General features: G+C 42.4%; 1 protein-coding gene across 1 annotated transcript in view; it reads right to left on the reverse strand.

Annotated features, from left to right (window-relative positions):
• LOC115356085 (dihydropyrimidinase-related protein 5-like) overlaps positions 1-16,114 on the reverse strand; it is a 30,280-nt gene that overhangs the window by 8,468 nt on the left and 5,698 nt on the right. The window contains exons 2-3 of the mRNA XM_030047092.1: positions 9,356-9,470; positions 7,464-7,613 (exon numbers count right to left, since the gene is read on the reverse strand). Coding sequence (XP_029902952.1) covers positions 7,464-7,613; positions 9,356-9,466 — 261 coding nt within the window. The 5' untranslated portion in view covers positions 9,467-9,470. The remainder of the gene's footprint in view (positions 1-7,463; positions 7,614-9,355; positions 9,471-16,114) is intronic.

Genomic DNA, 16,114 nt, shown 5'->3' on the forward strand with positions numbered 1-16,114 from the left:
AGTACAGACAACAGCAGGTCACAAGAACTGGCCTGTTTTCTATTGGACAGGTAGGTGTTCAGTTTTTTGCTTTTAGATGTGAAGCACCTCTGAGATATAGGTGTAACTCACTCACTCATTCACTTACTCACTTACTCACTCACTCACTTGCTCACAGCATCACCATTAACTATAGGTGTGCTGCATTTGGATTCACTGAGTTGCCACTTTACCTCACAACAAAGGCGGAGCATACCTTTTAAATGGAGTGTGGTCGGCTGCTGTGAAAACAAACAGTGAGTAATAAACTATTACTAAACTGGCTCTTTAAAACTTAAAAAACTAAAAGATCCTCTGTCACCCCGGTGGCTCAACTGCAGGAGCACGTGCCGCCTGTTAGGGCTGTGTCCTTGTCACCATGGTGCACATTCAGTTCTGGCCCGAGCCATTTGCCGTGTGTCATGCCCTCTCTCCCCCTTGCATTTCCTCTCTCTCTCTCTCTAGACTGTCACCATCACAATAAAGCAAAATGCCAAACAAAGCTCAGTGGCATCTATGACACTGTGTCCTCGTTTCTAAGACATGATTGTACAAAACGCTGGAAACAAGTCGCTAATAGTGGGTGAAACAACTTGTTTAGAAAGACATCAGGCATCACATTTTGTAGGAGATACTGAGTGACTAGGACTATTGGACCTCCAACCCACTGTGTTTACTATAAACTGTAGAAAACAGAGAAAAAAGATAAGGAAGACGGAAGTTTTAGGAACAGGATAACAAGATGGATGAGAGGAAGAGGAAGAGGAGGAGGAGGGAGTCAGGTAGAAAAAGGGATGAGGTGGAGGGAGTGCAATGGTTTGGCTCAGCTGGCCGAATGGTAAATGGCACTTTTGTGTAGCCATGACAACACAGATACTGCTCAGCCATGCCTATCGCATGCCTCTGTCCTCCTCCTTCTCCTCCTCCTCCTCCTCCTCCTCTTCACTCCATCCAGAATCGCACAGCCAGACAAGGAAATTACACCGAGGGGAGAAGGGAAAATAAGCGAAGAAGCCAATAAACATTTATTGAATGTGAGGAACGGGAGATGAATGGAGAGATGTGGAATAAAAATTGCTTTCTCAATACGCCTTTTCTCTCATCTGACACATTTCACCCACAACTGAGGCTTCTCTAATCTTTCGCTCTAAGGGTTGGGTCAATTCATTTTCAATTCCCATCAAAATAAAGACTGAACCTGTGATTCACTGACAACAGAGCATTTGCTCTGCATTGTGCGTTTGAAGATGTTTTAAAGGCAAACCTAAATCCTGAACCAAGTGACACTGAGCTGAGCCCAACTCTGCTTTCTGCATGCGTGAACTCATTCCTCCATACCTGCTTCACACTGGGGTGGAGCCTGTGTGTTTTTGACCGACATCTCCTTCAGCCACACAGCTTTCGGATTTCCTATTACCATAGAAACCAGACTGAACCGTCTGCAGCATCAGCATCTAGGCTCTTGCGTGTCTGTGTGTGTATGTATGAAGAGTGGGATATCATTGATCACTGTCTGAGTGCTTGTGTGTGTGTGTGTGTGTGTGTGTGTGTGTGTGTGTGTCTGCACGTGTGTGTGTGTGTGTGTGTGTGTGTGGTGGAAATCAGATGATACAGAGACAGCTGAGGATTTACAGAGTGTGCGATCTGTGCTGTCGGTCCACACGGCTTTAATTAAAATTTAAAGCCAGTCCACCTCTTAAAAAGAGTGGAAGAGGAAAACAGAGAGAAAGAAAGATGGCTAATGCTTCCTCTCTGCATGGTCTACATGCCAGAATGTGTATGTGTGTATATGAGTGTGTGTGTGTGTGTGTTTGTGTGTGCTGCATCCTCCTCAGTGTGAGGGTTTCTGAGGCCAGCGGCAAACTGCTTTCCTCTGCCAAGTTGGAATAAAGAAGCTGTCTGCGGGTTGAAATGCCTTTCATCCCAGCCTGTGTCATCTGCAACTCTCTGCTGTTAGTGGACCAGGAAAAGTCACATAAATAAACATCTAATTTTAGACTGTTTTAAACCATAGATCAGCTCGAAGGAGATCTAAGGAAGTTGACATTGTCACTGCCAGACGGTTACATAAACTGAAACAAGCCAGTGAATATCTGGTGGCGCTATCTGCACACAGAGCTGAGCAGAATGAATTTGTCATCCTACCCGACGCAGACACCATGCTAACCAGGTCTGCAATGTGCTGAAAGACACAGGAAATGTCTGAAAAGTACACATCTGTCATGTTTCGTCAAATTTCATTCTTCTATTTAAAGGAGTAAGTGCAGCTTTTACTGGCCCTGAAGGACTACAATATTTATGCATGGGCTGACTGAGCTTTTCATCAGTGCCAATGATTCAACGATTACTTGGCCAGGTGTTGAGATTTCTGGCTTTCAAATCTCAGTTTTTGGAACAAAGACTGCATTCTCATTACAAGATTTAATGCTAAATTCTGATATTTTTGCCTAATCAGATGTTTTTTCCTTGACTGTTCATGTGACCCATAGCTGACATCAGTGTGAGCATTTCTCTAACCTGAAATGCCTCACCTGCCCATTTACATCAAACATGCATGCTGAGCCGTCAGAAAGGCAAGACAGTTCATCAGCCGTGGAGGATGACACTGAGAAGGCGAAAAAGCGCTGTGACTGTCACATCTCCTCTCGCATCTGTTAAAGTTGCAGCCTCGCTGTCTCTCCACTGTCCTCATGATTGCTGCTGTCCTGCATTTCTTGTTTTAGCTGCATGACAACATGCTGACAGTGATGTGGGCCTGCACAGTGAAGGAAAAAAACACAAATCCAACCTGTTTTCACAGTTGTCTCATCGCCTGGAATTAAATATGTATCAGATCCAGGACCACATATGACAGTGGCTCCAATCTGATTTGAAAAGACTGGATTTTTGTGCTCAGAAAAAAAAAAAATCAAGATATGTGTCACATATATGAATAAAAAATCAGATTCACACCACTGTAACTAGCTCCTAATAGGATGCCCTAAGTGCAGTATGTGAATTTTAATATCAAACATGCATGAAACAAAAGTATGTTAAAATTTCAAGACAGATGACAGGTAAAACTGCCTTTTCTCGTGTCTTTTTGTAAGTGAATGAACCAACCTGGATTGCTCTTAATGTGTTATTATTATTTAATTTGAGTATCTAGGCGCAGTAGGTGCAGTGGAGCCTGTGATGGTTTAACGTGTAGATGTACGTGTACACAGTGAACTAGCTCCTCCCTTTGATTCCTGTTAGTATATTGCTGACTTTACAGGACATCAAACAGCGTTTTGAAATGAAACCCCCACTCCATTAAAGACCCCCAAGCCATACAGTGAGGATAATCCCCGGAGAGAGAGAGAGAGGGGGGTGGGAGATGCACGAGAGAGAGCGAGTGCATGTGTGTGTTTGTGTGTATGTGGACACAGTGTGGGTGTTTGAGTGTGGTTCCCTGCATCTACTCTACGTATGAAAGAGGGGGACAAAAAGAGAGTGAGAGTGACTTTGAGTGAGACACTGTGCTCCGAGATGAACGCTCAGAGATGCAGCGTGCCGGTTCAAGGAGAGGCTATCAGAGGCCGACAGCTTACCGAGGTAACTCTCTCTGATCAGCCTCTATCAGCTGCGCTCGCACACCACACGACAAGTGACCCCCTCCAGCTTCTGTCACGCCCCTCTCCCTCGCCTCCCTCCCTGCTCCCCTACCTACACAGACATCTCAGCTCAGTTCAGTCAGACGCACATATCAGTTTGCTCACATTTCAAGCCTAAAGTTTATTAAAAATGACGCTTGTCAACCCTCGCCCTTTTACCGGGAGACTCCTGATTTGCATGCTCGTTCTCCCACAGTCTCATTTCTCTCTCATATTTTGATCCACTTCCAAGACCTGCCCACACACTACAGTGTATTTGCTCTGATCTTCTCGTATTTGGCTAATTTAATCTGGTATTTGACGCAACATTTTGTAATCATTGCAGTTTGATTTGTGTATTAATTCAGTCTAATTGGCTAATTTAATTTGATAGTTTGTCCACCTGGTCAGCACCTCGTGCTCATCTGACTGGCCGGGGTCCTTCTCAAGATTTCTTCCATTTTTCTCGATTTCATCTGTGGGTTTTTTGGGAAGTTTTTTCTCGCCTGCGATGAGGATTAAGACAGGGGGTGTTGTCCTGTTTTGTTTGTTATAACCTTGTGGGCCTGTAAAGTCCTTTGAGCCAGTAAACAGTAATTTGGGGCTCTAAATAAACCTGACCTTGAACAAGCAGCACAACAAATCTCAGCCCTGTACTATCACTGCTGTTTCCAAGCGGTCAACAAAACACGTTACACATAAAATGCAGTCGGCATGTTTTCCTTATTGTCAGTTCTCTGTTAGACAGATGGACTGTTTCCATCTTGGCTGAGAGTCAATGAGAGTCTTACATTCACAGAAACACATTGTTTTTATATCACATGCATAGGCACAACAGCTGCAATAGTTAATATTGTGAAAACAAGAATTCAACTGACAAAAATGTGGACTAAGCACATAATTTATCAGTGACTAAGGCCAACAATGCAAACTCAACTAAATTAAATTCTAAACTGCACATTTATTCCACATATTTTTGTTACATATTTGAGTTCACACAATCTGATACAGTTTCACTGATTACACAGTTATAGCAGATTTGTCACTGTCTATGAATTTAAAACAGGTCCACGGCCTGATGTGTTTAAATTTGAGGGGCCTTGATACTAAAAAGGTTGAGACCCACTGGTGTTGACCCTGTGCCACTGAGAAACATGTGAATGCAGGTTTTGACAGGGACAAATGATGGAGCAGAAATCCATGAAACTTTTGGTGACACGAGACACGACAACTGATTTCACTGATCAACAAAACTTTACAAGAACAGTTCACCAACAAAACTAAAAAGCTATTTTTCCGGCCCCAGCGAGCATCAATTAGAGGCAGACGGATACAGTTTGTATCTATCTCAAGGGAGGCGGATGACGGCAGGTATCCGTGTCATTGTTTTTGGAAAGAGCTGTTGCTGTAGAGTTTTTCCACATGGACGTTTTCGATGGCTTGAGCTCCACAAAACAATAGTCATCCGGGCCCATTGTACTGAGGTGAAGGCAGACTGGAAGCCACATCAAATCTCAAAGAAACAATCTGCACGTGGGAAACATGGGAAAATATCCTTTGAATTTTGGGAGAACTGCTCTTTAAAGGTTTATTACTCAGTGAAATCAGCTGTAGCGTTCATCTCTCTCCTCTCGTGTCTCCAAAGGTTTCATAGAGTTCGGCTCCATAATTTGACACTGTTACATAAAATGATGTAAAATGCAGTAGGTCAGTATGTGGGTGGGGGGTTAGGGGTGGGGGAGGGGGCAGAGAAAGTAGTGGGGAGTCATTCAACGCAGAGGAAGCAGGAGGAGAGGGAACAGAGCGTTCACAACGACGGGGGGGAGGGAAGAGGATGCTGAGGGAAAGTTTTTGGGTTTCCTCACAGTTGCACATGAGCCATCGCCACGGTAACGCAGTCACCATAGAGACAACACAATACCGGCATGGTCACATGTGCACACAACCAGTGCACTCTCTCTCTCACACACACACACTAGAGAGAGCTTCTTGATTTCCACAATGAGAAAGTGAATGCATGCATGTGGGTTACCATGGTAGCGAGGTCAATGTGTGGGGAGGGTGAGGGGGTTTTGAGAGTGGGACTAAACTGGCATATGGAGGATTCAAACCCCCACCCCAGCTCTTCTCACCCCACTTTGGTTGGCATTCTCATTGACGAAAGCCGGGCTCATCATTTCACTGAGCTGCAGTCCCTCAAAACCCACAGACAGGCACTCATAAAGTATCAGGTGTCCCCCAAAAACAACCACTCACCTATATGGGGGTCAGAAATGGTACTGGACAGATAGAAAGGAAACAATATGGCCACAAATGTGTTCTACTAACATAAAAAGTTCCAGTCCAGACACTTGGGAAAGCATTTTCAAGCTTTTCCAGCACCTTACAGCTGTTTACCCTACAGCTACTCAAAAGGGTTATTTCACTTTTTCATCACATTAAATCAAATGTTATTGTGCTATAAACAATAAAAATTATATTTAGTGAGAGCATTGTACAGAAGGAGACAATCTAAAAGGAAAACAACATTTGAAAGTTTCAGGTTTAAAACTATGCCACCAGTCCAGGCATTCCTTAAGAAAGCAATGCAATTACAATTTCAAGCAGTTTCAAGCTCTTTATTAAAAATCCAAGCACTTCTCAAACCCTGGAAAAACCACAGTAATATGAAAATGTTTTAAAGCATTTCCAGCACCCGTGCAAACCCTTTAGAGACACATTCAGCGTTTCAGCACTCTCCAATTAAACCTCTTCAACTCTGCCGTGCCCACGGGTAGGTTTGTCATTGCTGTGCTGCTGAGCTTTGTGCAAATCCACAGAACTTTGTTTTAAACTCCAGTCCCCGGGTTTCAAAACATGCAGAATATGGTCATCATTTTTTTTCCCTACTGGCTGTATATTGACTCAGTTACTGGAGACAAAATCGAGCAATAATTTATAACTTACAAGATATAAGTGGATGAATGTGATAAATTATTAGGCAAAGGTCACCAAACTGTCAGCTTAGTGGGGACACTGGTCCTGAATGCTCCCTTGATGTTATTTTTATTTATTTATTTATTTATTTAGAAAAGGCTTCCATTTTTCCATTGTGATGCTAAATTTGGACTCACTTATGCTCAAGCATGGCCACACCTTGCCAAGCCCAGCTGACGCCCATGACTAAAGCCCCTGGTAGACAAGAATAAGCCAGGCATGACCACAGCTACTTCCTGCAACAAACACATGTAGCAACAATTACACTCCCACTTTCAAAATCTCCTAATTAGCGCATCACCCTCTCTCCTCCGGGTCTCAAGGGGATCGCTTGAGACATGCCGAGCATCCACAGGAAATGAATTAATAAAGCCAGTACAAATGAACACCGAACAACTGTGTGTGTGTGTGTGTGTGTGTGTGTAGATATATATAGAGGGTGCGCTTTGCTATCAGTCAGACACTAGTAACAGCTGTTTGGTTTTTGCCTCCTATAGAACCGGTGTAAGAGTGACAACAGTTTATGAGGTGGTTATTGGTGTGTTTGAATGTATGTGGCTGAAAGCAGGGATGGATTTGAACAAGAAGAACAGAGGAGAGAAAGACAAGAGAGAGAGATAAATAGATAGAGAGAGAAAGAAAAACAGAGGGAGGGATACCAACATACATTCAGAGAGAGAGAGAGAGATTGTGTTTCTGTGTGTGACAGCTGTCTCTGGATGCCAAATGAGTAGCAGCATTAACACAGGCATGCTGGCGAGCCCAATGTGTGTGAGTGTGTGTGTGTGTGTGTGTGTGTGTGTGTGTGTGTGTGTGTGTGTGTGTGTGTGCGTGTGCGTGTGTGTGTGCGAGCACCTTGGTGCCGCTGTAGAAGTCATCCTGGATGGCGGCATTCATAAAAGTCTGCTGCAGATGCACGCTGGTGTCTATTCCGCCCGGCAACACCAGCTTCCCCGAGGCGTCAATCACCTTGGCTCCGCCCGGGATCATCAGTTCCTTTCCCACCTGCCAGGGAACACAAAGAAACACACACACACACACCACTCTCTGCTTTATCAATACTCTTTATTCTCCACAACATCTATCTAAAATGTATCATGAATGTAAATTCCTTTATAGGGTCCATTCACTTTTAATATTTTCACTGGATCATTTACAGCAAATGCAAACAGATTTTACACCAAGAATGGGTTCTCTGGTTAGAGTATTGATTTTATACGGGACCAACAAAGCCTCCGACTTATTAAAACAATGTTTTATTGTAAGGTTCTTTCAGCAATTCTGCTGTGAAACATTTCAGGCCGCCTTAGGGCTCATTTATACTCCCTTTATGTACAAAATAAATACACCCATATAAAACAGTCACAAACTTTCATGCGTCCTTTACGTTGGCATCAATGTTGAGCAATACATCCACTAGGGGGCAGCTCAGAGTCAAGAATTTCTGACAACAAACATGGCGATGGTGCAGGTTGTAATAACAAACCTGCTCAAGAGGCAAAAGCGGAGGTGGTGTTGTAGACGGCGATTGTCTGTAAGGTCATTAAATACACCACAACATGAAAATGGAGAAATATTTTCGATGAGAGAAAATTCTTCCTCGTGTCTCACTCGGAGACAGATCTCGCTTGAACTACTGGCTACACTGCCGCCCACAATTTGTAGTGGTACCGCTCCTTTTCATTCATATCCTAAAGCCTCCTGTAAATGTTCCCAAATATGGACAAAATGAATGCAGAGTATGGAGAGAAGCATCCATCCGTATCTGTATCCATATTTAACGTTGAGTATAAATGTCCTTTAGACAATATTTTCAGTATTTTTAAACCCAGGGCATATTAAAATGTTGATAATCCCATTCATAACTGTACAGCCAACAAAGTTAAAATACATCTTGTTATGAGAAAGACGTTGAGAAGGAGTGGTGGGGATAACATCACAGGATTAGTAAAAAAGAAAAATGCCTCTACCCCTGTTGGGGAGTATCTTGGGTGTTTTAGTTAGGCATGATTTAACACATATAACTTTATCTTGAGATGACAAAAACAATTTATTGGTCGTATGATTTCATTCTACTGCCAGTCTGCCGCCACCGCCTGCACATCATCTCCGTTCAGCCCAGCGATGTGACAGTATCGCCGCGGCAACAAGTGTCATGGGGTCCTCCAGCAAGGTATGCTGAATCTATGGAGGCAAGGCATTTGTTTCCTTTATTTCCTAAGTATTTAGACCCAGAAAGATTAGTCTAAGTAGGCTCATTGCACATTACAGCAGCTGAGCTTTTACATGTTTTTTTTTTTTTTTAATTCATTTATTTATTTTTACACAAATACCATCTTATACCATATTCCCTGGTAAAAAAAAATATCAGGAGGGTATGAAGATATGACAAAATAGATACTGCACAAGTCCAGTACGGGAAAGCTGTCGCCATGGCAGACATATAAAGATGAACATTTCTGTGCCAGTGGAGCTGAACTTTTAAAGGCACTCATTTCCATGACAACACGATCCGAATCCTTTGGCAGCCATCTTAAGATTCACCCGAGATTACCGAGATACACCAGCGAGCCTCTTGTGAATCAGTCTAACTTAATGTACAGTATCATGTGGAGCCACAGTTGGTACAGTGATTAATTCTGCTCGTACTGTTGGGTGATAGCTCATCCCAACAGCTGGGAATATACAGTGTGTGTGTGTGTGTGTGTGCATGTGTGTGTGTGTGTGTGTGTTAGTGTGTGAACTACCTGCTGAATGATGCCGTTCTCGATGTAAACGTCAGCTTCCTGGGTGAAGTCATCATTCACCACCTTCCCTCCCTTGATGAGGATACGCATGGACCCCGCGTTGGCAGCCATAGTCCTGCCAGAGGAAATTTAAGGGGATATTTAGCATAAATATTTCATGGAGAAAATACAGGACAGGATGCAAGCACAACTGAAACATAATTTGTGACCCAACACGGGCACATATAGGAGTATCACCTAGAAAATGCCGCTGCATGACACATTTAGTGCCCAATTGAAAATCACTTTTTTTTTTCAGGCCTCATATATAGGCTTGAAAACTCTCCCTGCATGTTTCATTTGACACGTGCAATCTACAGGAATGCAGATGGCATTTTAATGCAAACGGATTGGTGCTCTTCTCTTTTCAGACTTGAGTGAAGATGGAAAAGTAATTATGGCGCTGAGAGATATTCAAATACAGGAAGATCGAGCCTCACAGCAGGTGTTGTTCTGCGGTGACAGACAGATTTAGCTCAAAAATCAATAAATATATAACGATTATAGACATGAGAGATACAGAGACATGTGGATTTAAAGCAATGGAAGAGTAAGCCAGAGAAAAACAGAGGTAGTCCTCTTATAAAGGGAAAATTAGCCAGAAAACATTTTATTTAGGGTTAAATGGGTTTCTATGATTAGTTTTAGCGTCTCAGGGTCTAGATGTGGATTCTGTGCAGTTGTAGGTTGAGAATATCTGGACTCTGGAGAAAACACTGAATCCTTGACTTATATTTTTGTAATAGAAGTATATAATTTTGAAACGAAAACAAATATTCCTTACAGCTGCCTGAATGTGGCCTTTTCAAAATCACAGGCTCCTTTCAGATCCAAACCCGGTGCCTACTACAGCAGGAATGCAAACGAGTCTCCAACACACTCGATGGAAGTTATGACAATGAAGAAAATCAAGTATTGTTGCTCGCGACACTGTGGTGGCTCGGCAGGCCAAGTCCCAAGTCAAACGTGTGGGTTGTGGGTGTGAATCTGTTTCACAGCCTGTGCTGCAGAAGAGCTACAAAAATAAACTGATAACGGCTCATCAGTGGTGTTAGAAAACGCTACAAAATGGAGTGATATTACATTGCCTTCAACTGTCAAAGCCCAGGTTTTTCAAAAATCATGCGTTTTAACCAACGCCTGCTCTTGGTTGCTCTGCTGACCCACACATTGCAGTTTCTGACACAAATTCTGTCTCCTCCTCCCTGGAGACACGAAAACTTTCTCCAAGCTTTCAGCATGTCAGCTTAACCTATGAAATATTAAGTAGAGAACAGTAGATCTATAATTCACAAGTCTATTATCCGTGCAGATGTGTTGGCAGAAGGGGCTGACGAACACCAAAAAAAGATAAAAGGGTGCATGTTATTGGCTTAAATGCACTCCCTTATATCAGTATATCAGTATTCGTAAAAACTAGCATAATAAAACTACTGACTGATGAATCAACATAAATACTGTTCATCCCTATCAGTTAAAATATGTTTGAGGAGCCTCTGATGACTAATCTAAGGTCAGTTTCAGATTTCTAAGAATTATGAAAGATCCTGCCTGTCTTCAACTCTGCTCATTATTTAATTTTTGCTTCTTTTTTAATATAAAACCTTTATCAGAACATTATATATATAAATAGTAGTTGCAATGCCCCTGCCCTACACGGCTGTTTTAAATTGTATCTGATGTAACTGACTGAAAATGCCTGTTAATGTTGAAGAAACAAAGCGTCGAGCAGAGGTGAGCTTTCATAATTCTCTGTAATGTTCTTCTGTTATTCTCCCACCACCTGCTGAAAATTAGGTTTGATCTGCAGGTTTTCTGTCTTTTCACGAAGCCGCTTTGAAATTTCCCCGCTAATGACTGAGGTTAGGAAAGTGGATGTGGCCAGATGATTCCTGGCCAGCACATAATGGCAACCTCACGCTGTGGAAAACAGCTGGGATTGCATCCACAGTGGGTGTAATTCTGCATCATTACATTGATGATTTTCACCTCAGTGAAGACCCTGTAATTCTTCTATCAAGATGTAAATACAAAAGAACACAAGATTTTCACATGATAACAGCAATATGAAATACAATGAACTTTACTGATCCCCTGAAGGCCTGAGGAGGAGGTTAATTAGATAAAAAAAAATGTGTCTAATTAAAGTTGTCCTCAAGGTTTTGTGTGCTGCACATTGAACTATATGTAAAATACATGCCTGGTGGTCATTGTGTAAATTTTCTCTCTCTGTGCCCGCCTTTCCTTTCCAAAAAGACAACATCTGGCTATACCAGTTTCATGTTGTGTTACATATTATTTATTTGTTGGGGAAAACTAAAATGTATTGGGAGTTTAGGTTAACAATATGTTTGTGCCATTTTTCTAAAAAAAACCCATTCCACTTTAAGATCCTGATATTCAAAAGGGGCTTAGATGTTTCATTGTTAATGAAGCAGAGCTTTGTGGTTTGGGATTTGAAGACTATTTGTTGTACTGTCTGCTCACTCCAAGCCGCTGAAACTAACAGAAATGGGAATCTGCCCTCAAAAGGATAAGACTAGATAACACTCAAGCCAGTGCTCTGCTTCACTCCCACACAGGAAACACATGCATTTTTACTGGGCCAGACATTTCAAATGAATGTCACATGCCTTTCATGTTTGGCCCAAATTTGGCTCTTTTTAAAACATGTCTGTGCACATTTTGCCGTATGGGTTCAAACAGATTTCTGTCCATATCTGACACTTTCAGATTCCTACTGAAAAAAAAACGAACGAGTGAGTCGCACACAGCGCTGCACCAACAAAGTCAAACTAACAGAGTCTTTTACAAACATCCACTGTGTGCTTGTTTGTGCATGTGCATTTAAGTGTATGTGTGTGTGTGTGTGTGTGTGTTCCCATGCCTCTGTGTGTGTGTGTGTGTGTTTGTGTGTGTGCCCCTCTGTGCATTCTGCATGAATGGCTGTATGCAATGTATTTGATGGCCGAACACAATAGCATCCCGGGCAAACAGAATCAACTGAAAGAGACGGGGGGATGGAGAGAAGAGGAGTAAAGAGAGAGAAGGGGAAAGAAAGGAAATGAAAGAGAAAAAAGAGTGGGGAAATAAGGGAGAGGGTGCAAATCTACAGCCTGGCATTCATGCCAAAACCTCATGGGAATAAAATGGACCCGGTGGGGGTGGACAAAGTCAAATGGAAAAGCTTATTTCAAGTAATAAAACATGATTTGGTACTCTGACTCTGGTGCTGCACTGATCCACCTGCCATATTCAGTGATTAGCCGGCAACCAGCAATATCCAAGGAAGACATGCATTTCAGCAAAGTTAGTATGTTTTTAATGGACTGTAGGTTCATGCACTTCCAAAATGAAATCATTAATTCAGTACAGCTGATGTAGCGGAGGGTTTATTTTTATAACTGCTTTAGCTCAGCCACCATGTATTCATCCGACACACAGTTATTTTTAGCTTTACACAGTCTCCCATCATCCATCACATTCGCTTCCTTTGTAAAAGAGGAAAAGTAGTTCCTGGATGGATATTTTTTGAGATTACATTTAGCTTTACAGCTGCTCTCATTTTGTTCTTACATTTGAGATAATTCTAATATATTATTATCGGATTTATTTGGAGTACGTGAATCATTTGGCTTTCTCTGTTTTCATCACTTGACCAGTACTGGTAGGACAGTCTCCCAAACACCTGTGGTTTTGCTTTAATGACACAGGTTGAAGTCAGGCTCTGTTACAGTGCTATAGAGTTACTACACATTGGTAATCATAAGAAAATTATTTATATCCTTTGGCTTTAGTTTGGTCACACATATAGCTGTACCATGAACAGAACTGCTTCAGGATTTAACAGATATTGTTCAGGGTCAGGTGAGACTGGTGAAGCTCAAAAGATTGAAATACGGGGAAATAAAAGTCAGGGTGAAAAGGGGAAAGAGCACATGAAAGAAAAGAGGAAAAATGAAGATACCCACCAAGACAGATTAGTTTGGAGAGAGAAGAGAGGAAGAGGATTGAAGCTGATGAAGATTACAGATTCGGCAGAGGCCAAAAAGGGGGGTGGGGCTTCATGGAAAGCAGTGGCCTTAGGTCTGGAAATTGGAATAAAAGATTGGTTTCCCAGGAGATGGGAACTGGAGAGGGCTGTTGGGAAACAACAACAACAAAGCCACACCAAACCAAGCAAAACAAACCAACAAAAACTAAAGGTGTACACAGACACGACTGCACACTGTAGTACGGGGCGGGGCGCACTTCACACCAACACCAATTTGTCATGTAAACTGCATTGTTAACAAATCCACACACAAAAAGGGAGGAATATTAAGAAACAACAGTCCTCCCTACATTTGGGTCAGCCACAATATCGCCAGCCCTTGATATGCTCTCACCCTCACAGGCTGGAGCACACAGAGGACAAATCTAATGCAAGTAAACAGGAGTGATGCAATCAGTCTCTATCAGAGCTGATCAACAGTGCAGCAGTTCAGGCCTTTCAGTTTTTGAAATCTTGACATTCAACTACGCCATCCCCATCAGGCCAAACAGTATGACAGTTTTAAACACATCATTTCTCACCAGTGCACCTGAGATATCAGCTGTGACAGACGGACAGGTGGACACAGGTGGATCCATATACTGCAGTGAATTTGATCACCATAAAATAACATCAACATTATAGTGATGTTAGCAATATCTTTACTGCTGGACTTACAGATGGACTTCACCTCAATCATACAAACATTGTCCAAAAAAGCTGCAGTCAGGTACAATCACTTTCATTGAAGGACAGCTAAGAGATTTTCTCATGCTCTACGTTAAGCCACCGGGGCACCTTGGAGCGATGTTGTGGTCGCGGTAACCTGACGGGACGATGAAGAGCACAGGTGACAGCGATGCAGCTCGTCCCTTCTCATTTTTCTCTCTCCTTGACACGATCACAGAAAACGAGCTGACAGCCGCTGACCGGGATGTGAGACGCCAAGATGTCAGCTTCACTGTCTGACCACCACTGAGACAGCACCTCACATCTAATCCAATATAAACTGACACCACCTTGGCTCCAAAAAGATTAGATTCCACTTAGAAAGCATCCAGGTTCCTTGGTAAGGCAGGCTGGGTGCCAGATGAAAGGATATCCCTGGTATTGCTGGCTTTGGGCACAGTCAAATATCCTTTCGTAGAGGGCTGGACGATATGGTCAAAAACAAATATTACACTATCTTTAGTGAGAATACCTCAATATCGATATTGACTTGACCTTTCATGCTTTCATAAGGTATTTACACCCCAGATTTTTGATAAACAATCATGAGAAATGTAGAAATGATGACCAAACAGGTAATAAAACAACAGAACAACTACAGCAGTCTAATAAGTTCAGAAAACTGCATCCCTTTACTATAATGCAACTTTTTGGAAGACAGCACTTATGCCATATCATGATACTATGTCCAGAACTGCAAAGGGATTATGATGATCTCACATCACAATACCAATATAATATTGATATATTGTCCATATTAAAATCTGATCCTGGTTTATGTTCAATGTATGCCGCTTCTGTTGATCTTTAGCAGGATGCACGGTGCATTAGTGCAGTAAAAAAAAAAATCCTTAAGCTGTAACATACTATTTTCTTCTAGCATGGTATTGGCCATTTTTCACTTAAAGAAATTTTTTCATCATTGCAAAATCATACATTATGTTGAGTTTCACATTCCCTCATGGCTACTACAACACAGTGACACTACTGATCCCCAGAGCTGTATTTAACAGAAACAGAGTAAAGATCGCAGAGAGAGAGGAGGAGAAGAAAGACAGAGAATGACGTCCACATGAAATTCTGGCCCCTAAAACTGATATTTAAAGGATCAAGCCGCTGCTGTTGCTATTTTCCAGCCGGCTGTGTCCAAACCCACACAGCTGACTGTGTGTGTGGGCATGGGAACGCTGCCTGAACGGACCTGGACACTGCAAGCTTTGTGTGTCTCCGTGGCACTGTTAAGCCAAAGGAAATTAAAGTAAAATCTACATGAGACAAATTCTGTGCAGGACAGTGACACCTCTAACATTCGCACACACAAAGTCCCTCTGAGTAGAGCTGTGAAGTGGGCGGAGCTGCAGGGTCCGTGAGTATTTTCATCGTTGTTTGACTGAAATGACTGAAGAATGTGTGCATACAGTTGACTCCAAGCTATCTGGCTAAACCTGCATGCAACAGGAGTCGGGATGCCCTAAAATCTTTGTAGTTCACCCGCGGTTGTGCCTTACATCTTGCACCACTGTGTGCCTGCATGATGCATGTTCTTGTCCGCTTGTATTGGGTCGTTTCATAATTTTTTGGGATAAGCTAGCAAAACTGTAACCTCTTGCCTCATCGTAACTTCAAACAGAGACGATTTTTCATTTTTTTGTGTTCATTGATTTACGAAGATACACTTAGATCTTCGCTGCTTGTGCTGCTGGCATGGCTGCAAGCACAACTAGACTCCCCTGCAGATTTCCAAATGACTTTTACATGACTGTTGATAAACTCTCAAATAAACTGTCATAATGTTATACTGGAAAACATTTACAACTAAATAATGCTAAAATATAATGACATAAATATAATGACATTTATGCCCTGCGATGGACTGGCGACCTGTCCAGGGTGTTTCACTGCCTTCGCCCTATGAGCGCTGGGATAGGCTCCAGCACCCCCCCGCGACCCTAGTGAGG

Source organism: Myripristis murdjan, chromosome 24 (genome assembly GCF_902150065.1).
Source record: "Myripristis murdjan chromosome 24, fMyrMur1.1, whole genome shotgun sequence".
NCBI classification, from domain to species: Eukaryota; Metazoa; Chordata; class Actinopteri; order Holocentriformes; family Holocentridae; genus Myripristis; species Myripristis murdjan.